Source organism: Clarias gariepinus, chromosome 26 (assembly GCF_024256425.1).
Source record: "Clarias gariepinus isolate MV-2021 ecotype Netherlands chromosome 26, CGAR_prim_01v2, whole genome shotgun sequence".
NCBI classification, from domain to species: Eukaryota; Metazoa; Chordata; class Actinopteri; order Siluriformes; family Clariidae; genus Clarias; species Clarias gariepinus.
In genome coordinates, this window is record NC_071125.1 from 7,744,265 (window position 1) to 7,767,652 (window position 23,388).

The following is a 23,388-nucleotide window of genomic DNA, read 5'->3' on the forward strand; positions in this document are numbered from 1 at the left end:
ATCATCATCATCATAATCATCATCATGCCTCGTCTCTCTCTCTCTCTCTCACTCTCTCTCTCTCTCATTTTCTTCTTAGATTTACTACCATCATCATCATCATCAGAATGGAGTCTGGACTTTGCCTTTCTCTCCCTCTCTTTTATTCTCTCCCTCAGTTTTACTGTCCTCCTCCTCCTCTTCCTTTTCCTCCTCATCTTCTTTTTCTTCTCCCTCATCATCATCATCGTTATCTTCTTTCTCCTCCTCCTCCTCATCCGCTCTGTCAAAGCTTTACTATCATCATCATCCTCCTTCTTTCTCTCTCTTTGTCACATTTTCCCTCTCAGATTTATCATCATTATCATCATCATCATCATCATTCTCTCTCTCACTTTTTTTTTTAGTTTTATAGTTTTACTATACATCATCATCATCATCATCATCATCATCAGAATGGAGTCTGGTCTTAGCCTGTCTCTCTCTCCCTCTCTCATTCTCTCTCTCAGTTTTACTATGATCATCATCAGCATCATCAAAATAGAGTCTGGTCTTTGTCTGAATATCTTGCCCTCTCTCTCATTTTTCAGGCTCTATTCATGTGTCTCTATTTGTCACATCATCATCATCATCATCATCATCATCATCATCATCATCATTACCAGAACTGAGACCTGTCTCTCTTTCTTTCAGCCTATCCTCATCATCATCATCATCATCATAATAGAGGCCAGTCCAAGTGCCAATTCAAATAGTTTCAATGTCTTTCCATCGGTCTGACTCCCAGTCTCACTCTCTGTCTCAATATGTCTTTGGACTGTGGGAGGAAACCAGGGTACCCAAAGGAAACCCATAATCACAGTGAGAACTCCACACACAGAATTAGAGGTGAGACTCAAACCCCCAATTTTGGCAACAGCTCTAACCACTAAGCCACTGTGCCGCCAGCATGCTGTAGGAAAACATTAAACAGCAGTAATGATGCAGGCTGACACAAATCGGAGTTCCTGCCTCCGAGATGATTTTATAACCGCATGTCCCGAAGTGTATTTTCCTCTGATATCACAGCAAACTGTCAATGTGTTGCATTATATTTTTTTTACTGCTTTCAATTCCATTTAATGCTGTGTAATCTCTCTCTCTCTCTCTCTCCCTCTCTCTGCACGTCCTGAGCTCCTCTACCAGCAGGATACAGAGGGTAAAAAAAGCCCCTGTTGTGTAAATGCCAGGCTGAATTCCAGCGCCCGACATAATTATCCTGCAATTACAGCTGCCAGTGTGCCGGTCCCTGATAGTCACGAGACTTCACTGCCTGACTGCTGTGCCCATCTACAGGCGAGAGGAATAGCACCGGCTGGGGTTAACGCAGGACAAAGAGTCACCATGGCGCCTCATTTGTATAAAAGTGCATGTGTGCAGACTTGTTAGCCAGGTGGCACTCGCACATGACAGGAAGTGCATTATGAATTGACGTGCAGCTTTATGAATGGCCAGGGTGTGTAACAACCTAAAAATCATTCTTTAGTACAAAGCAGCAACTGCTGATTTATTTATTTATTTTCTGGGAAAGTCGAAAATGCACTAAAAGGAAATAAAACACCAGCCAGCAAATCATCCTCTAACACACATCAGCAATTCAAAAACGATGCAGTCAAAAGACAGTTTAGCCAAAGACTACGTGCATAAACAAGTCGTAAAATATGATCATTACACTTGGTCTTGTTAAATTCAACCAATACCATGCCGTAACGTTACGTAAAAAAAATATATGGAGATGCTTTTTTGCTCAAGTGTTTTAAACATTCCTGTTGGATCAAATAAGTCTTCTGGCAGTCTCTCTCCAACAAGTTGCTTCTGCTTGCAAAACCATTAATCACTAAATATTTATTGCTTTTTTAACCATTCTAGTAACTTTTTTTGCATGAAATTCCTAGATAATCTTTCTTAAAGTTTCTGAGCCCATATCATACCTTCAGCCATGCCACAGAGATGTGAGGATTACTTGAAGCTCTTCATCTTTTACTGCATAGTCGATAAAGCTCCGAGCATTTTAGGCATTATTTGTTTTGCAGTTTTTTCATTCAAATATATAGGACTTAGGCGGCACGGTGGTGTAATGATTAGTAGTGCACTGTCGCCCAGGGTCCGGGTTCGATTCCCGTCTCTGTGTGCTTGGAGTTTGTATTCCAGTTTCCATCCCCCAGTCCAAAGACATGCAGGTTAGGTCAATTGGTGTTCTCAAATTGCCGGTAGTGTGTGAATGGGTGTGTGAGTGGGTGTATGTACAGTATGTGTGTGTGTGTGTGCCCAGCGATGGATTGGCGTCCTGTCCAGGGTGTACCCCGTCTCTGGCCCTAATCCTCCTGGGATAGGCTCCAGGCCTCTGTGACCCTGAATACAGGATAAAGCGGTATAGACGATGAGTGAGTATATTGGGCTCAGGATTGTGCAGTATGGAGTGTAAAATTGTTTGTACAGCACAAAATAGGTAATATAATGAACTGAATTTTAGCTTGTTTTAACCAACTTCTCAAACATGACTAAGCAAAAAAAAAAAAAAAAACGAAACTGAATGACACAGGCAAAGAAATAGCACAGATACACATGATTTTGTGTTTTACAGTTGTTTCCTGCTGTTTTTGTGACCAAAAAAAATACAAATATGCTCATTTTGAACGTTTTACATTTTCGCGACATGGTAAAAATTGGCACCTTATATAAGGATAACAATAATAACTTTTCTTCTACCTGACATATCCAAAAACCCAAATTTACATAAATGAGCAAATAATAGGAGATTAACAACCCACTGGATAGAAAATGTTTTATTGCTGATGTTTGAGTTTAACTACAATGTTTAACACATACAAACTTGACACAGGTTTTACACCGACGCCCTTCCTGATGCAACCCCATTTTATCAAGGCTTGGGACCGGCACTGAATCAAGTGGCTGGGGATCAAACCCGGGCCTGAGACACCTACCATTGAGCCATCATTGCCCTATGCAAAGACTATGACCGATTATAATAAATCTAATGAATCTATCAGGTCAGCTGAAAGTAGCTTGGCCTGAGGTTGTTCTGGGTGAAGTGTGCATGTTTTACTTTTTGTCATAGCAATACTGTACATATCATCCTTGGACAGAACCTGTTTGTTTTTGTTTGCTGTAAAAAATATATATTATGTATAATCCTTATACATAAGACCATTTTGTTTAAATAAACCATCATTTAACATAAACTATTCTGTATGCTGAATACAGACTTGCAAAAAAAATTATATTACACTTTTATTGCACACTGCACATCTGGGTATACAGTCAACCCCCGAATTTCGTTGTGGTTACGTTCGTAGATCACCCATGAATTGTGAAAATTTTTTGGATGTGGTCTAAAAAATGTCTACAAATGAATATTTTTATTGTTAAAACCCTATACTGTATATGTCCCCAAATATGCTCCCAAAACACGTTAGTTTTATTTCAAACTCCGCTTAATCCAATACTCTTACAAAAAAAAGTAATGTTAAGGTAAACCTGTATACTGTACACTTAGGTACCTGTGTGTCTCCCACAGTGCTTGAATGTAAAATACCCCTATATATGTACTGTAATTCATGCAAGCGCATTTTGCGTTGTCGTTTCCTTTGGTTTGAGTACTGTAGGGTAAATACAGTAATAATTCACCATTTTACCTTTACGGATGCTGTGTGTTCTCTTTACAGTATTTAAAAAATTTGTACACAGTACTATAATTAATATGGAAATGTAGCTCATTTATGTGAATATTTATGTTACAAAATTAGGAAATTATATTGTTCTTAATAGTTTTGCGTTAAAACGCATGAAAAAATATATATTGCCATGGAAAAAAGTCATTAAAAAATTGCTGAGGATATTTGCAGTTTTCGCAAAATTGCGGGGGGTTCTGCGAACAATTATTAGTTCTAAAGAAAAATCCGCGAACAACTGAGATTTGCAAACTTTGAACCAGCGACTTAACGGGGGTCGATTGTACATATAACCAAGATATAATGACTATAATGACATCAAACTGAACTGAGTTGAAATGAAGTATGCAGACATACCTGAATGCACAGCTATGATGGACAGAAATATAAACCCTTAATACAGAAACATGTTGGCCATTGGATGGAAATCTAGATATTCACACCCTTTTCTATGCTTCATCGAACACTATTCTCAATCTCGCATGTCACAAGATCAGTGCTGAAATCAGGTATTGCTTAATCACCAGCAAACCCGCTTGCTTCCACATACTGTATAATGCTCACGCTGGCACATAAACACATTCTCACTATAAAAGATTAAAAAAAACAAGCCATTTACAATCTTTCTGTACAATCTAAATGATTCCTGGCAGAACTCTACATGCATTTGTTCAGGTATCAGTACTACAGCCTAGAGCTTAACTAACTTCACATCATGCATGCCAATCAGCAGCCATTCTACTCCATATCACCACCATCAATCAAGGAGTTGTGCTCCCTCCCTCCATTTCCCTCTCTCTCTCTATTAAGCAAGCAGGCAAGCCAGAGAGAATTACAGCACAGAGTAGAAACGATGGACAATAGTCAGACAATCAGTCAGACGTCCTACAGGAAGTGCAGTATGAGTACGCATTGTGTGCTGTGGTTAAGTCAGCTACACGGATGTATTTTATGAATGTATTTTATCTTGAAATCCCAATTCTGACCGGTCAGAAGGTCCAGTTTTAGCACTTTGTAACAGTCATGGAGTTCTTTTTACATCACACTTTCAAGAACAGAGACTATATCGGGAACAAAAAACAACAATCTGTCTTGGTTACATCCTTGGACAGTCCACAATGTTAAATGTACTTATAAAGGAAAAGGAATAAAAACATTTTATTAATATTTATATATAGCCTGTCCCAGGAGACTTGGCACATATGCCATATGGTAGTACCAATCCATCACAGGACACACACATACACAACGAGCAATTTGAGAAGACCAATTAACCTAATGTGCATGTCTTTGGACTGTGGGAGAAAACTTGAGTACACAGAGGAAACCCACTAAGCATGCAAACTCCATGCACATAGAGCCAAAGCAGGTATCTGGAGGTGCAAGGCCACAGTGCTAACCACTATGCCACCATGCCATGGTTTTTCCTGAGTCTTATTTCTTTCTATACTGTAAATCAATGCTGAAAGCACCATATGCAATAATCGTGCTTTCCTGGGATGATCTTCATGAGAGCCAGTTTCATCATGGTGCTTGCTGGGTTTCGCAAACGCATTTGACAATACTGTAACTATTCCAGAACAGCTGACCTTCATGTATATACAAGATAGATAGATAGATAGATAGATAGATAGATAGATAGATAGATAGATAGATAGATAGATAGATAGATAGAATATATATGGTTTAGATATATGTTTTTACAATATGTGTTTACACACTCCACTGCAATTTGTTCCTTTCATTTATTTTGCACATTGTGGCTGAAATGTTTTAAAGGCATTATGTTTACTAGTGCACTGATAATCCACCTGAACTAGCAGCGTTACATCATAACCACGAGGGATTTTCTACTTAAAAAGAAACATTAATTTAATGTATGTCATATTTAAAGAGATCCTCTATGTTAACTATTCTACAGATTTGGATATTGGATTTTTCTGATGTGATTGCATTGAGCACAAGGTATAAGCTGCCTTAGCATAGGCTTTTACTAAAATAAGGCAAATCTAATGCATTAAAGGAGCTGATAGCGAGTGTCACGCATACCAAATATGTAAAGGAATTAAAAAAAAGATAAAGTTTAATTTTATAGATATTTTACTTAAAAGATAAAGAATGCCACAATGTTTGTCTGATTCCTAAACACAGAATAAGAATATATTTCACTGCAATTTGATACACCTTATGAGAAGGATGTGAGTCCCTAAGCCTTGAGCCAGAACCCTTTTGCCACTGCTGTAAGATGGTTACAAAGATAATGATGTAAATAAATTTTATACATGTATATATTCAACTTTAGCAAAGGATTTACACTGGTCGGGGATCTGCATCTCAGTACAGTATGTCTCAGATGTAAAGCAGGACTTAACCCTTATGCAATACCAGTCCCACCATGCACACACATATTCACACCTTATTTACACCTACACCGATTTAGCATCGCCAGTCTACCTACTAGCATGGAGACTGGGAGATGGGAGGAATCCAGAAAACCCAATACCCAGAGAACAAAAATCAGGATTGAACCAGTTACACTAAAGCTCTAGAAATCAATCTTTCTAGCAATCATACAAATAAAATCAGGTCATAGGGAATATCAGTATTAGCTATGGAATAAATTGTGAAATGAAAAAAAATTAATAAATGAAAAACAAACGGCATCGATGGCTCAGTGGTAGGACTGCACAGATGTAAAACCAAGCCAATGCCCAAACCCAGCCACTGGGTGCAGGGCAACCTTAGAGGCAATCCCAAGCCCAGACAGAATGGGAAGGTTGCGTCAGGAAGACGCAAGCTGTATAGAGATTAGATGGTCCACTGAGGTGACCCCTTAATGGGAGCAGCTGAAAGACCACCATTCAAATAAAAACTAAAAATAAACTACACTTATTTATAAAAAACATAAATATAAAAAAATAATAAATAAAAAGTTCATAAATTATTGAAGAGTAATCAGATGCACACTCTGTGTTCTGCTAATAAGATGTACACTTTGGAAAAATAAAGGTGACAAGATAGTGTTAAAATTGTGAAAATAAATTAATAAATAAAAAAACATTTACCTTGCCAAAATTCAGGCTAAAGAATTATGACTTCTTTTTGGAACCATGATTATAAAATTTCCTTGTGCAATATGGCATGGATGGATGGCAATCAACTAACATTTTTATTGAATCTTTCTTTATTTCAATCAACAAGCAGAAAGTTAATTAATTGATTCAAATCTAGAATGATATATTTTTTTTATTTGTATTATAACAACCCTAAAACAGAAATGTTCCATGTGGAGCCCATTTAGTAAGCTATACCACTTAGGCATCCCAAAAACCCACAAGGAACCGGGGTTCTCAGAAAGTACAGAATATTCTAGAACCTGGACACTTCTGATGAGTTCTAGCTCATCTCTTGTATTGGAACTAATAATGATCCTTGACCACTGACAGCAAGATTTGCCCAATTCCAAAGAACCTACAGCCAAATTCTACCTTCAGACTTCCACTCTCTTGCTTTCTCAACACTCCGCTCCTTTCCAGGCCTCAGTAGGATTTCGTCATCACCGGATATCAATATCAGTGGTGGTGTTGCAATAGAAAAAGAATCATGTAGATGACCTTTCTTTGGCCACAGAACTGTCCCCATGAGACTAACTGCCAAAACAAATGGCCTCAGTATCATTGATCTTACCAGTCCCCAATGCTCACAGTGTTCAACAGACTCTTTACATCATAGTACTTATTTGTTAGCTCTTGTTCAGAACTACCCAGGCTAGGTGGTTATCATAACTACCAATTCATAACTAAAAAGCCTTTAAACATATGTATATAATTTGCTCTCTGAAGGATTCCTCAACCTTGCTTGTTTTTCTCACCAACATGCTATGTGTATTAAAAGCTAGCATGACAGAAAGCTAGCAAGCTAGTTGTCTTGGAAATGCCTTTCTAAAACCTTACAAAGCACAAAAAAAAAGTAATACAAAAGTAATTTTACAAAACTATAAAAAAAAATGTGCTCAGCTCTAATTAGCCCAGCTCTTAGCTTTTATCTCTATAAAAATATAAAGCTATCTACTGATAGTAGCAAGCCCAGTTCACTAACATTCTAGCTATTGCAAATTAGCATGTTGTTAGTCTTCCGGCTGCTCCCGTCGAGAGGTCACCACCGCGGACCATCTGATCACACACAACTTTGGCACAGATTTTATGCCAGATGCCCTTCCTGACGCAAACCCCATTTTATCTTGGCTTGGGACCCAGTGGCTGGGGTTTTGTGACCATAAAAATGGTAGCTAATATAATGAAGGCAACTTTGCTTAAAAAAAAGGTACTAGTCCATATAAAAATACTTTATTTTATTTTATTTTATTATGGGGAAAATATTATTGCACTTTTCTTCCCATACATACCATATTAAAATTTCCTATGGGAAGAAAATTCACTATGGTAAACTATGAAACATACAGTAGTATTACTGAGGTACTGATATTACCACGGTAGGTACTAGACACCACAGGACTTTATAGAGAACTGGGATAGGTACTATGGCAGTTCAGTGGCTACTGTGGAAATACTATGGTGTGTTCCACAGTACTTTGATACTTATTGCGTAGCACAGTACCCACCAAGGTTCAGCATGTATTTTATACTGTAAGTTTTGATATACTGTACATGCAATACCATATTAGATAAACCTTCTTAGCCAATGTGGTTCCAAATATATGCCAAGTATTGTGTATTAACCTTTGGAAAGTACCATAACAGGTCAAATGGCACTGCAGTTACTATTGAAGTGCCAGTGTAAGTACCATGACAACTGGTAAGATACTACAGTGATACAAAGTTGTGAACTTAAAAAATACATAGTACAGTGGCACCATACTATATAAACATTACCATTGTGGTACATAGTTATGTATTATATATACATTTGACAGTATCTTGGTATGTGTTTCCTAGTACCATACAACGGTGCATTTACCGTTGTACCAAAGTATGTACCATGATACTACCATGTGCCATAGTATAGTACTATTTCAGCAAATAAGTACCATGGTACTATCAAGAATGCCATGGTCCTATATACCATGGTACAAATACCATTGGACTACCATGGTCAAAATTCATTATGAGTATTTTCACCCTGGTGCAAACAGTATTTTTCAATCAATCAATCAGTCATTCCATCAATTAATAAAAATTCATGGCATGTTCAATATTTTTAGGCTAATTTCTTACTTCCACATCCATAGCCACATCTACTAGATACTCTATAAATCTACATGATTGTTAATACTGTTGCTAACGTATGAGTGTGTGCATGCCTGCTTGCCCTGCGTTTGATTTGGTACCCTATCCAGGGTGTAACCTGCCCCATGCCCAGAGCCCCGGATATAGACCCCAGTCTTCCAGGACCTTGTACAGGATCATTGGTATAGAAAATGAATGCGTGAGTAAGTGAGTGTTACTATACTAGCTAACATTAGTCTGCCTCTTTATTTTTAAATAAGACATATTTATTGCTAGCTAGCAGCATTAAGCAAATGTACTTGTTTTTTTTAATGTAGTTGCTGGGTAGTATAATGCTTTAAAATCATCTAAGCACTCATCTATTACTACTGAAATTAGATATAAAAAGTTAAATAGATGGGTGAGACTAATTTTAACAGAACAATAGCACAGGCTTGCAAAATTTTGCAAGAAATTTGCCTCGGCATACACAGCCTTTTCGGCATATGAGGGGCTGAACCAAGTCGAATCAGATGCCGGCTAATTTCTGCGTACATCCAGAAGCCATTCAAAACTTTTTTGGGTCAGCGGAAATTCAAGCGAACCAAGTTTACATGTTTTTTGGTTTGTTTTTGCATTTTGTGCAAGATTTATTAACGACGTAGTACCATAGGTCCTAAGAAAGTTAGCAAGAAAAGAGAGCCACTTTCAATTTCTTTTTAAAAGCAGCCAGTGCCGAAAGAAACCTAAAATAAGGTTTAGTGAGGTTTAATGTCTATTTATCTCATATTTGATTTCATTTACATGTCTTGAATTATTTCACTTACATGTTCTATTGTTTTTATATGCAAAAATTTGATTATAGTGGTGAAAATTGGTAATATTGGTAATATTTTTTGGATGCCTTAAACGGATTATCTGCATTTAGGTTTTTTCCAAATGGAAAATAAATTTTCGACTTAAGAACTCGGAACAGATTAAATTAATAGGCCGAGGGACCACTGTATAACAATCCAGCCATACGTTCAAGAAGTGGAGATAAAGAATGGATCGCTGCAATGTCATATGATTCCTCTTGCAACCTACAGGCACAGGCATGCACACATGACAAGCAATTTAAAAACAAACCAAAACAATAAGCCTACAACACATGTCTTTGGGGAAAACCGGTATACCTGCAGAAAACCCCTGTAAGAAAATGTAAGGATCCAAACCCCAACCCTGGAGGTACAGGGCTAGACTGGTACCCCCTGAGCCACCCTCCTGCCTATAACACCATATCTGCAAAGAATAGCAGTGAAAACGGGACCAAATAAAGCATATGGTGCAAAATCTAATCAACTCCTCATCACAGTGAGCAACAATAAAATCAGTAAGTCTTATCAAAGTACTTATTATTAATACAATGATGACGTATTATTAATTTAATAGTATTGTGATTAAAACAAGTTTATTACGTGGTTATATCAACCAGCTGTGTGGAATTTTTTCTTTAATTCCCCGGAAGTGAGATAATGTTTGCTCAGACTATTAAAGCCGCTGACTGGTATATTTACAACCCCACTGTTCATATTATATTTTCGCATGGCTACTAAAGACTCATGTTCTTTGGCTCTCACTGTCTGCGCTTCAATGCACTTACGTAACGGTAGTGATGTCCTGAACTCGGGACGTTCTGTGCTGCCCTGCTCTGCTCTATAGCTCAATCCGTAGTTGTAAAATGAACCCAATGTGGGTTGGGTTTTTTCCCCAGAAGTGTGGTCATCAGAAAGTCTGGTTTCATTTACTAGAGTACATTCTTCGTATCATGGTAGACCAGTTGGTCTTTTGTGATTCTTTATGTGTGGATAATGTCAATCATGAACACAACATGAACTAATAATTTAGTAGTTATTACTGTTGGTGGTATATCACTAATACACCTATAAGGGTAGTAAAACAATACACAAGATGTTTGTCCATTTAAGTACATTTAATCCTTTAGGGCGCTTACACACTAGACATGATTGATTTGTACCGTGCCGCTTTCTCCCCACTGGCCAATGTTCACAATATTTTAATTATTATTATTATTTTAATTATTATTATTATTCTCTGTACTCAGGTAAACTTGCACTTGCATATTTTCCCTCTCTTGCCACTCTTACTTTCATGCTATGCCTAATATTATTAATATTTTGGGGAAAAAATGGCTTCCTACTGTATCAGCTATGGCTGAGAATGTGCTACCCCCACATTTTGGAGGAGACAGACGACAGCAGCCCACTTTCATGTTCAGGTACGATCGGCTTTCAAATCTCATTCGATGTGTGCCCAAGCACCGAGATTACCTTCTTCAGAGCCCAGAACATTTGTGTTCTCATTGATCAAAACGAACCAGACACTGGGGTCCAGTGTACTCAAGAATGATCCCAAGTTCCTAATGCGAAAACACCTTACAACAGTCTGTTGGACATGACAGACTTGTATTTTTGTAATTGTAAATAACAATTTTAAACAAATAAAATAAATGTTCAAATGCACATTTCTAAGTCCCTATGTAAATCGAAGCCAATGTATTATTTTGCACAAAGATTGTCCTTAAGTCCTATCCGCTATATAACAGAACGTATTTCGCAGTTTACATGAATCATGTCCAAACTTTTGGATCGAATGCCAGCTGAAGCATGTCTATATGGCAAAATAATAAAATACAAATGCAAAAGAAAAATTCCCAGAGATATTACTCAGCTGTTGCTTTGATTATGGTGATTAAGGTATAGAACGCTGTACGTAATAGTACAGCTGTGTAACTCTCATAGATGCTCAAATCAAAACCGTTTTGAAATCAGTTGAAGATAAAGACTATAGCATGTAATTTATGTCATTTTCATATTCATAAATCATTCATACTCTGGGGAGAGGGCATCATGGAATAAATGATAAACATGTTTTATTGTGTTCGGTTATAAATATTTCCTAGCACAAAGACTTCACCCAAGATTACCATTAAACTATACATCCTATTATTAAGCTACAACAGACAAACAGAAACATTAAACAGAGGCAGGAATTTCATATGAATATCCCACCGCTCTGTGTGTCACTGCCCGAAACAAAACATGGACATGCATGCACGGAACACATTATACAGCATTATTTGTTCAACCACTACATCTGATTTAACACCAGTGCTTTGAGGCAAGCGGAAGGCTTGCTTACAAAGCCTACTTTTAAGCACTATAGTTTACATTCACTGATAGCCACATTAGCTATGTTTGGTTAAACGATCTCTGTAACACAATACGTCCACCTCCCCTGCCTCTGAACCCAAGCAGCTGCCCAAACGGCTTACAAAACATGCTGTAAGCGGAGAAGCCGCCGCAGATAAGCTAATTCAGTCGGCAAATAAGCACCCGATGTCTCCTGATCTTTCACTCATGTGCATTTAGATCTGAACCCAGATTAAACTTTACTAGCACGTTGGTACACGCTGTTCTTACGGTGGTTCATGCTCGGCTGATGGCGTTTGAAAACTGTTGATTGAGCACATGTTTGGAGGAAAATGTAAAGTTATTGAGGCCATGAAAAAAAGAAAGGAAAAAAAAAACGTTTTTTTTTTCAACCAACAACTCCCTTCACATTGCTTTTTAATGATCAGAACTACAGTCGTTTCTTCCTTACTCTTAGTATCATCATATCAGTTATGCTAAAGGTGTACACTTCTTGGTGTTAATAATAGTAAATAATATACAAGCATAATCATTTTAGTGTACTGCAAAAATGCTTCCTTAAAAGTACTGCAAACAAATCACCTAAGTAAATACCTAAAACAAAAGAACTCATTCTGCAGATACAGGCGTTTCCTTTATACTGAAAGCTCAAGAAATATTACTTAAACACTAAAGAGGACCAATCGTCTCTTAGCTGGTGGCATCTCACAGCCTCGCCGATGCAACTAAGGAAATTAAGCTTTAGAAGGATTTGTTTAAGTTTAAATTCTAAAAAAAAATTTCGCTGTTGGAATAATTTATTCCAGATGCCTTTAGCTTTGATTATAGTGCGATGTAGTGGCCAGTTCATGTGTGAAAATAAATCATCATGCTCCCAGAACCACTCATTAACAGTTTGAGTCCTGGAATATGCCCCTGCCATGAGGGAAGAAAAACATTTTGATGGGATAATCTGGTCATTCAGTTCATTCAGGACATCAGCTTACTTAATTTTTTTGCCACCTAATCTTGCTGAGCCTAGATCTGACCAACTGAAGCAACCCCAGATCATAGCACTGCCTCCAGAGGCTTTTACACTGGACACTATGTATGATGGGTGCATAGCTTCATGTACTTCCATTCCACCCTGACACACACACCGCTCTGGAATAGAGTCAATCTGGACTCATCAGACCACATGACCTCTTTCCATTGCTCCAAAGTCCAATTTGTTTAGTCCCTAACCTGTTCTCATCAGTGTGTGCGTGTATGTGTGAACGCTCTTATTTTCACTATTAAACATAGCAGTGTCATCTCCAATCACAGTCATTCTTGTTTTTGTTTTTTTTCTAGTCCCACTTACAAACTTGACGGTTCAGCACCAATGTCTTGGACAGCTCCTAACCTATTTCCAGTAGTTTCAAATGTCCTTAATTGATTTCTTTGCTCGATGCAATCATTTACCACTTCTGGAACAATTACTTTTTTAGGCCAGGCAGTGTACACTGCTGCTATAAATGTACTTTTGCTTATAACACTCCGGTTTCACTCCTTCGATTAGCATGAGTGTAAGCACAGCCGAGAATGACGCAAGTCCTCTCAGAACTCTCTAACGACATTTTCACTATCCACCCGCAGCTATCCACTAACCAATCAGCAGCTCTGCCTTATTTGCACACACACACACACACACACACACACACACACACACACACACACACACACACACACACACACTAGTGTAGCTCAGCTCTAGTTATCCTGTGTTACTTCTGACCCTACAACACTAGAGAAATATATTGCTGTCGATTTATTATAATCACAGCCATCATCCTCTCACACTGTGCCAGAGTTTCTCTCTCTCTCCGTCTAGCGTTCCCTGAGTTATTACCTTTCTCTTTGTGGATTTTCCGGAAAAATGACAGTAAGTTGGCAAACACTGAGGGTTCTTCCTGTCTTTGGTCTCTCCCAGGATTCCGCAGGTTGGACCACAGCCTGGTTATGAATGTGTGTGTGTGTGTGTGTGTGTTTACAATCAGGCCACAAAGTATTCAGACAATGACACAATCTGTCTATTTTCACAGGCTCAAAAGTAATCAAACATCTAACGATTAAACCATTTGATGACCACTTGTGGGCTGTTTCTTACTTGTTTCATGACAAATTAATAAGAAGCATTGACTTTTGCAATTGGCAGCTGTTTATGGGAACGAGGTACAGGGGTGCCAATGTAAAAGGAAAAGGCTTTCATTAGGCTGAATAAAAATAGACCTATTAAAGAGTGGCCAAATCAACAATTTGATTAGGAGGAAAGCACTGGTGAGCTCAGCAACACCAAATGGCCATGAAGACCAGAGAAATCAGCTAAAGTAGATTATCACAGAATTCTTTCCTCAGGCGAAGGAAAACCCATTCCCATTAAGAACTCTACTTTCTGCTCAAATTCAGTCAGATGCTGCAAAACCACAGGACAGCGCTTCACAGTATATTTGGATAATGACCTAAAACTTAAAGATAACACAAGACAAAGACCTGGATTGTTTTTAAAAGGCAGTATCAGTCACCTGACCCAGAGGTGACATTAAGGGGGGGTAAATAAGGATTATTCCGAGGGCCACTGAGTTTTCGGGGGCCCATAAAAATTTCTCCGATCTGACCTCAACTCAATTGAGATGGTTTTCACTTACTGAGGACAAAACAGAAGGCATAAAGTCCTACAAACGAGCAGAAACTGAAAACAGCAAAGCAACTCAAAGAAAAGAAACTGTTAGTTTGGTGATTAAGATGCATTCCAGACCTCAGGCAGTCACTGATTGTAAAGGATGTGTATCCTTATTTAAGTATTAAAAATAATCATTTTATTTATAGTCATGTTCATTTGTTGAATTACTTTTGAGGCTGTAGAAAAAAAGGGGACTGTGTAAAACAATGTCTGTAATTCCCAGACGGTTAGGGCATCATTTTTGTTAATTATTTTATTCGATCAATCATTTTCTATACCTGGACAGGATTCCAATCCACATCCTCTTTAAGACTGCAAGGGAAGCTCAGCTTTCCCTATAATGGCACAAAATTAATGGTCAAATTATGTACTATTGTATTAACATTTTATTGACTAAAAATGCGTTCATCTCAAAGACGAGTTCGTTCAGAATCAGTTAGATATAGCTGGTCGGCTGACTTGATTTTTTTCTCATACATTCCCGTAGCGTCACAGTGCATTTCCCCGTTGAAGCCCAGCGTCCATTGACTTCAATGCGGCTGCTTTGAACGTTTTTTTTCAGTGCTTTAAAACTAGAAGGCCATTGGATAAACGCTGCGATTATGTCCCGCCCACGGACGCTCAGCGTCTGCATGATGATTGGAGGAGCTGTTTAAAGGACGGAACCCCTTTTTTGATTGACAGAATGTCTTAAGTATGCATCAGCGCTACAGAGATTCAAGTTCAGTCCCATTGTCAGGTTATAGTACAAACTTTCGGGTGGCTCCCGCACTTAAATCCAACTAAAAAGTACTGAAAAGAAAACAAAACTCAGGCTTTATATCCCAGCTTACATCTCGCATTCGCGTTCAACTTCACACACAAGTTGTGCATTACCCACAATGCATCTCCCGCACTGGACTACACTCCCGTAAACAGCTGTCGTAAATCAACCTCTCTCTCCGTCATTTTTTATATATTTGCGTACTGACTGGGCCGGCCCACACTGGCCAGCAGCCCACCGGTGAAACTGCCCATGCGGATTTGCAGGTGAAGTGCTACGATGAACTGCTGCACTCTGTATTGTTTGCTGGTGATATAAACCATTTTTGTTTGTACAAATCATTCTTTAAATAATTTTAAAAAACATATTATAGCCTTCTTGACTTTGCTCAGTGTTTCAGCATTGTAAAGGTAGTTCGTTCATATAATTAAAGTAGCTCGTGGAAGGGGAAACTAGCCAGAATTTACGTACAAATAACATAATGAATTTTATGATGAAGTTCTAATATAAGCTTCCGCCGTTTCAAAAGTTAGAAGCCGTCACTGATATATATATATATATATATATATATATATATATATATATATATATATATACACACAAAAAAATTATTAAGGCTTAGTGTTCATGATGGTTGATGAGATAATTTGCGAAATTCAATTTGTGAATCAATTCATGTTGCATATCGAACATCTGTCAGAGCATCTCCTCACATGCAGTAGTGGAAAAAGATATTGAAAATCAAATTCAGTGTTGTTGTCAGTGCTTGTATGGCTAACACATTCAAGCAGTGTTTTTTATTACAAAAAGTCAAAAGACAATGATGCTCATGACAATGCCGTATCTAGATCAAGAAGACTAGATCAAAGGCTCATTAATCTAATAAATGGTAATTCGGACTAATACCAGTGCTAACATTAACATCAAATCTATCAGCATGAAACTGCTACTGTAAAAATGACAAAATCTATATCTAATCATTTAATGTTGTGAAACACCAGACAAAGTTAGTGCCTGTTATCAATTTGGTTATAGCAGCTATTAAAATAAAAAAGTAGTTTGCTCTCTCCTGCACTTTCTCTCTTTAAAAAAAATGTGTATAGTGTAAATTCTCCTTCCAAACATTTAAACAATTAGGGATTTACTCGTACTTGTTCAATTGGATGCAAGAATTCATCAGCGCTGCAGAATAAGAACCAGGAAAATAACCGTAGTCTATTAAAATAATTAAAAAGCAAAGCACCATTGGGTCGGGTGATCATATTTATTATTATTTGTTTTGTTTATGGTCAAAAGTAACCTATTGATTCTGCACTACTTTACAATGTTGTGTAGAACAGGCCACTGACAAAGACAACATATGAGTCTGCATAGTATTTGGGAGTTACCAAGCTGCTGAGTTGTCGTGTAACTCTACACCGAGGCGTACACACAATATGCTTGAGCTGATGCTTGTAGTGGTGCTAAGCAGCGATGATTGACATCTGGGCCATCCACATGCTAAACGCCCTCTTCCCCTCTCTCTCTCTCTCTCTCTCTTTCTCTCTATCTCTCTCTTTCACTTATTCACAATGAATAGTTTAATGGCGTAGAAGTGCGCATACGTGTGTATGGATGAATCATACAGCGACACTGCAGTGGCTGAGGCTTTAAGTCAATTAGTCACATCAACCATAGGTCTGCTCGCTTGCCACATACACACAGCATTAATATTTAACTCAATACGGGAAACTGTGATTACGCTGGCTCCTTGATGGCTCTGCTATAAAGTTATCACAATCGTCCTTTATGCTTTACCAAACAAACCCTGACATGGATGAGCTCACAGGGTGATACATAAATTTCTAGAAACGACATCACTAATCCAAGCATGATTCACAATCTAACCAATGAATACCTGTTCTTCAGCATCTGAATCTGACCTTGTGTGCCTTTTTAAATCAATACGCCTGTGCTTTGAGGGCAGGCCTAAGACACACGTAAACATACAAAGTCCTTAATCAGAACCATCAACAGCTTTGGAGACGCTTCATAAATCCAGCGAAGGGCAAAGACAAGTTAACTTGCATTGTATTTAAAATCTAGGTGTACACCGTGATATGCGTCAGATTCCATTTTAACGTTAGATAATTCAAGTTATAAAATGTTATCTTACTCAGCAAAACCAACAGCCCTCATGGCAACAAATAGCTTGTCTATACAGTATGTTCTTTTTATACTTGCATAGCGCACAAAAACTTCCTCAAGATAAATCAAAGTGTCTGATTAATGTATTGCTCCAGTGTTACTCGATCCTAGTAGCTTTCAGTAACCTTAGACGGAATAATTCAGTATCTCGCCTGGTCTAATACTCCTTTTATAACATCCTGGTGAGTGTGTTATGAGTTGATGAGTTCAGTCTGATGCAAGAGAAAGTAGGTCTACGGTGTAATTGTATCCTCTAAGGTTGTGCAAAGAGGTCAATTTATGCACCATACTACAGTTTTTTTGTGTTTGAACCTGCACAGTTCGTGTGTCATGACTGTTAAGATTATGAGCGTATTAGGAATCTGAAGTATGATTATAAGTCAGCCTAGGTGGAGGCGGTTCCAGGAAATCAGGACGTCTGATATTCTAGCCGATGTCTGAGAACTACAAAAATAAGTGAGTAAATAATAAGAAAAAAATATATATATATCCTTCAATATAATTAAAAGAGAACACGGATTTTGAAAAGAAGAAGGGTTGAGTAGAAAGAAGTGTGCATGCTGCCTCCATCAACACTCCATGCAACAACTCTTTAGTGTTTGAACCTGCTTGATTCGTACTTCATGACTATCACGATTATAAGTGTATTATGAATCTAAACTATGATTATACTGTAAGTCAGGGTAGGTGGAGACAGTTTCAGTGGAATCAGTATGTCTGGTATTCTAGCCAATGTCTGAGAACAAATCAAATTAGTAACCAAATAATAATATGGAATTAAAAATTATCCTACAAGACGTGATTTAACAGAAAACACATAGTCTATGACCTCGAAAAGGAAATTAAACCTAGCATACAGTGCCCAAGTGTAGCATTGACGTCTCACAGCTTCAGCATCTCTAATTCTATCCCAAGCTGGTTCAGACTAGAATCCAGGACTATGGGGTTCTGAAGAAATAAAGGTGCATGCTGCATCCAGCAACATTCCATATAACAGTTCTTTTGCTTTTAAACCTGCTCGATTCAGCCTAAGTGGAGGCAGTTCCAGGAAATCAGGATGACTGATATTCTTGCCAATGTTCTAGAACCAACCCGAATAAATAAAAATTTAATTAATCCTGCATTACGATCGAACAGAAAATGAATAATATGATTATGACCTCGAAAAAGAAATAAAACCTGGCAAACAGTGTATATCATTGACGCCTCACAGCTCCAGCATCTATGATTCTATCCCAAGCTGGTTCAGAAATAGAAACCAGAACTATTAGGTTTTGGAGGAAATTAGGGTGCATGCTGCGTCCATCAATGCTCCATACAACAGTTCTTTTGTGTTTAGACCTGCTCGATTCAGCCTAAGTAGAGACAGTTCCAGGAAATCAGGACGAATGATATTCTTGGCAATGTTCTAGAACCAACCCAAATAAATAAATAAATAAATACATTTATCCTGCAATACGATCCAACAGGAAACGCATGGGTTATGACCTCGAAAAAGTTAATTAAACCTGGCAAACAGTGTGCAGCACTGACGCCTCGGAGCTCCGGCGTGTCTGATTCTATCCCGAGCTGGTTCAGACTAGAAACCAGGACTATGGGGTTGTGACGGTGCTTAGTGTGCGTGCTGCATCCATGAACGTGCCCCATTCGCTCTATTCAACTGCAAGACACTTTGGATGAAAAGATCTACCAAATAAGTGTAAACATATAGTGTTTAACACAACCTGTAGGATTTATTACTGATCTCAGAGACAGAGACAGGTGTGCAGTTCTGCTCCAGCAGGAGGATGAGAAACGTAGCTACTAGACTTGGTAGTACATGGACAGCTCCGTGGTGCTGAAAATATACACACGGCTGCTGTTCACTTTCAACAGCTGGATCTGGAGCCATAAACATGACAACAAACGCAGGAAAGGGGGGGTGGGTCAAAAATGGCGTCTGATTCAAGCAGGCAGTCAGAATGCAGGTTGATCAATTCAGGAAGTGACGGGATCAAAGAACATTTAAAAAAAAAAAAAAAAAAGAAAGAAAAGGAAAGCGAGCTTCTCTGCCCCAGCACGCGCTCAGGATACAAACAGGGCTTCGAGAAGAGATCGAGAACGCCTTATGGACAATGCTTGTCTTACTTCAGCATGGACTGTTCCTTCTCCTCTTCTCGCTTCTGGCGGTCCATGACGTCGAGGATGATCCTCCTCTCTTCGTCGGTGAGGTGGCTCAGGTCCGGCATGTCGGCCAGGCCCCGGTGCGCGAGCGGAGCGGCCATGTTCACACACACGCGCGCGCACGCGCGCTACAACACACACACACACACACACACACACATAAAAAGTCAGGCTTTATACACAGTGCACTTATTATTATTATTATTATTATTATTATTATTTATTCCATGTGCAGGCGCATAATCTGTTAGAATTAAATTGTTATTAAATAGCATCTTTTTTTATTATCTTTTTTTCTTTACGCACACTATTCAAGGTGACATCTCAAATTTGGTGCAAAACATAAAGAACAAGAATCTGAGGTGAGCATCAACTCAAAACACTTATCACTCAATAATAATAATAATAATAATAATAATAATAATTATTATTTCAAACAAATTATAATAGGAAGTAGGACAGGATGAGTATTAGTCTCAATACATTTTAAGAGAAAACAGAAAAGGGTGATCATGTCCCACATCCTCGCTTGGTTGCATGTTCAAATCTAACAGATGTACTAGAACGTGTATTGTGTGTATTTAGTTATAGTAAGGATGTAGTTGATCTCACCCTCTCTCTCTCTCTCTCTCCCTCCGGACGCACAGATGTTCAAAATCAGCCCGTTTATTGTACCATCATGATAAAATCCCTCCTAACCCATCGCTTTGCAAAACCAAAAACCCATCCAGTGTGTTTGGAATCCCCTTCTTCTTCCTGGGTTGTCGGGTTCTTCAGTGTCTCTTAAACGCACAGGAGGAAGAAGGAAGGAAAAATGGACGCAGGGATCAGAAGGGAGAGAGAGAAAGAGAGGAACTCGGTCATTGACGGCTGAGAAAGAGAGAGAGAGAGAGAGAGAGAGAGCAGCTGGAAAACGCGGACCAGAGGAGGAGGAGGAGGAGGAGGAGGATCACCGCGGGATCGGAAAAACCCCCAGCTAAAAATAACAACCATTCGGGTCCAAAGCCACGCCCCCCCGCGATCTGCCCTGTTCTGATTGGTCAGCCGCGCGAGATAACAGAACCCAGCCATGCATTCAAACCCAGGATTGTGAATGGATGCTCACAGTTACATCATTCAAAGCTTCTCCTGTCAGCTCTCACTATACCTGTATTCACCTGCTCTACAGTTCCTACACTGGTACTAGTTTAGTAAGATCATTAACCTCGACCAGCACAATAATTTGGATTGAAAATGCAAATCAATTAAAACAATTATTATAGAGGGCAAATTAGTGGAAACTGCTGGCATCTTCAAGTGGAAGTTAGAACACGAAGAAAAATGTTCACAATGCTATGATTTGATCATCGTTTCAGTAGGGTCAACTTACTGAGGTGCGTCAAGCAAATAATTCTGTACAACTAAGGAAATTTGAAATGACTAAACACATTATCAAAACCTGAAAGGATTGTGCAGAGCCATCAACTTTGGAATGATTTTTCTGTGGAAAAAATGCGAACTGACCAAAAAACATAAATAGAGATCATTTAAACGCTTGACGTTGCATGTAAAAAAAAATTTTTAATTGCTATGTTTAATAGTGAAAGTAGTAGTACTAATAATTTGATGATGATGATGATGATGATGGTGCTACATCACATGGTAACAGTCTTCTGTGGGACAAACAGCTGAATAGAAGTCAAGCTCATGAGTATTTGGACACTGACACTTTTTTTACTCTATATCCAAAAAAAATGGATTTAAAATTAATTACTGAAGTGTAGATTTCAAGGGGTTTAACATTATTTTGTTCAATAATGCAATGTGGTCTGATGAGTTCAGCAGAATAATTTGGGTTAAAATGTTAATTAAACCAATTAATATAATAAATAGTAATTCATATTTAAATATTAAATATGAATACTAAATTGTTGGAAATTTAGTATTAATATTTAAGGGTGCATGAGTATTTGGACACTAACACAGTTTATTCTCTATTTTTGCCATTGTACATTACCATAATGGATTTAAAATAAATGATTAAGATTTCAAGGGATTTAACAAAAACAACGTATTAATAATTTAGGAGTTGAGGTACATCAAGCTAAGAAAACAACTAAAGAAATTTGAAATGACTGAAACTGAATTAAGAAACTTTCGACACATTATCAAAATCTGAAGGGAAAGTGCTGAGCCATCATCTTTGTAGAAGAAATGAATGGAGATCACTTAAACATTTGGTAAAGTTGCATAGTAAAAATCAACAGTAAAAACCATTGATTTGTTTAATAGTTAACAGTAAGAACATTACCACACACAATGTGATGCCAACTCACAGGAGTGGAACTGAACAGCTGTGTGATCACATGAAAACTACTTATTAGTGAGACTAATCAGAAAAAAAGTCTTAACCTTGCTAGGTAGATTGGACTAAGATCGGACTTTGTAGCAATAGCCAAAGTCTTGTGGTCTGATGAGTCCAGACGACCCTATTCCGCATGAAGCGATGAACCCATCATCCATAGTGCCCACTGTACAAGCATCTGGAGGCAGTGTTATGAACTGGGTTTGCTTCAGTTGGTCAGGTCTAGACTCAGCAACATAACGTGGCAATAAAATAAAGTCGGCTGAATGTACTGAATGATGAGGTTATCACATCAATAGTTTTTTCCATGAAAGCAAAAAAATAACTTAAAAAAATAACAAAGTTTACTGTAAACTCAAAGTATGAATGTATAGTTAGTATGTTTGTATAGAGACTTTTTGATTACCCTCTGGAGTAAAATGGTTTTAAGCTTAAACAGAGAAATAATGGCTTAATGGTCTTGCAATTGTAATAATCTCATAAGAAATCTTTCATAAGTAGTTTTTTTTCACAAAAAGATATTCTTTGAAGTATTATTTCACTCTTATAAGGCATGGTGGAACAGGAGGGAATGTTGCTGCCTCTTAGATTCATTGTCCTTAGTTTGGTTCTGAGCATGGGATTACTGTTTTGCATGTTCTCATGCTGGCAGCCTGGGTTTCCTCACACTTCCAAAATGATGCTGACTCTAAATTGCTGTAGGTGTGAATGTGTGTATGCATGCACAGTGCACTGCGATGTCTGACATCACATTCAGGTTGTATTCCCACCGTCACTTCCAGCAGTCCCAGGATAGACTCAAGAATCTATTTCGACCCTATTGTGAGCACTTACTGAGATAAATGAATGATTGTACTCCGATTCCATTAAAAGAAGTCACCTTTATGAGTGCAAAGATGGCAGAAATATTTCTTGGACATAATTAATTCTAATTGTTTTTCCTGATTATCCTTACTAACAATTAGTTTCCTTAGGGCTACACAGTTGTTTAATCCCAATCCTCAGAGTTCTCCTCACATAGTGCATGTGGAAATGCTTTTACTTTCACAAAGCAGATGTGTTTTTTACTGTCAACTTTTTATC

The 23,388-nt window shown here is 38.1% G+C and overlaps 1 protein-coding gene across 5 annotated transcripts in view; it reads right to left on the minus strand.

Annotated features, from left to right (window-relative positions):
* rims2a (regulating synaptic membrane exocytosis 2a) overlaps window positions 1-20,062 on the minus strand; it is a 219,507-nt gene extending 199,445 nt beyond the window's left edge. For all 5 annotated transcript variants that reach the window (XM_053488382.1, XM_053488381.1, XM_053488390.1 and 2 more), the window contains exon 1: window positions 19,926-20,062. In XM_053488382.1, coding sequence (XP_053344357.1) covers window positions 19,926-20,062 — 137 coding nt within the window. The remainder of the gene's footprint in view (window positions 1-19,925) is intronic.
* Window positions 20,063-23,388: the final 3,326 nt, after the last annotated feature.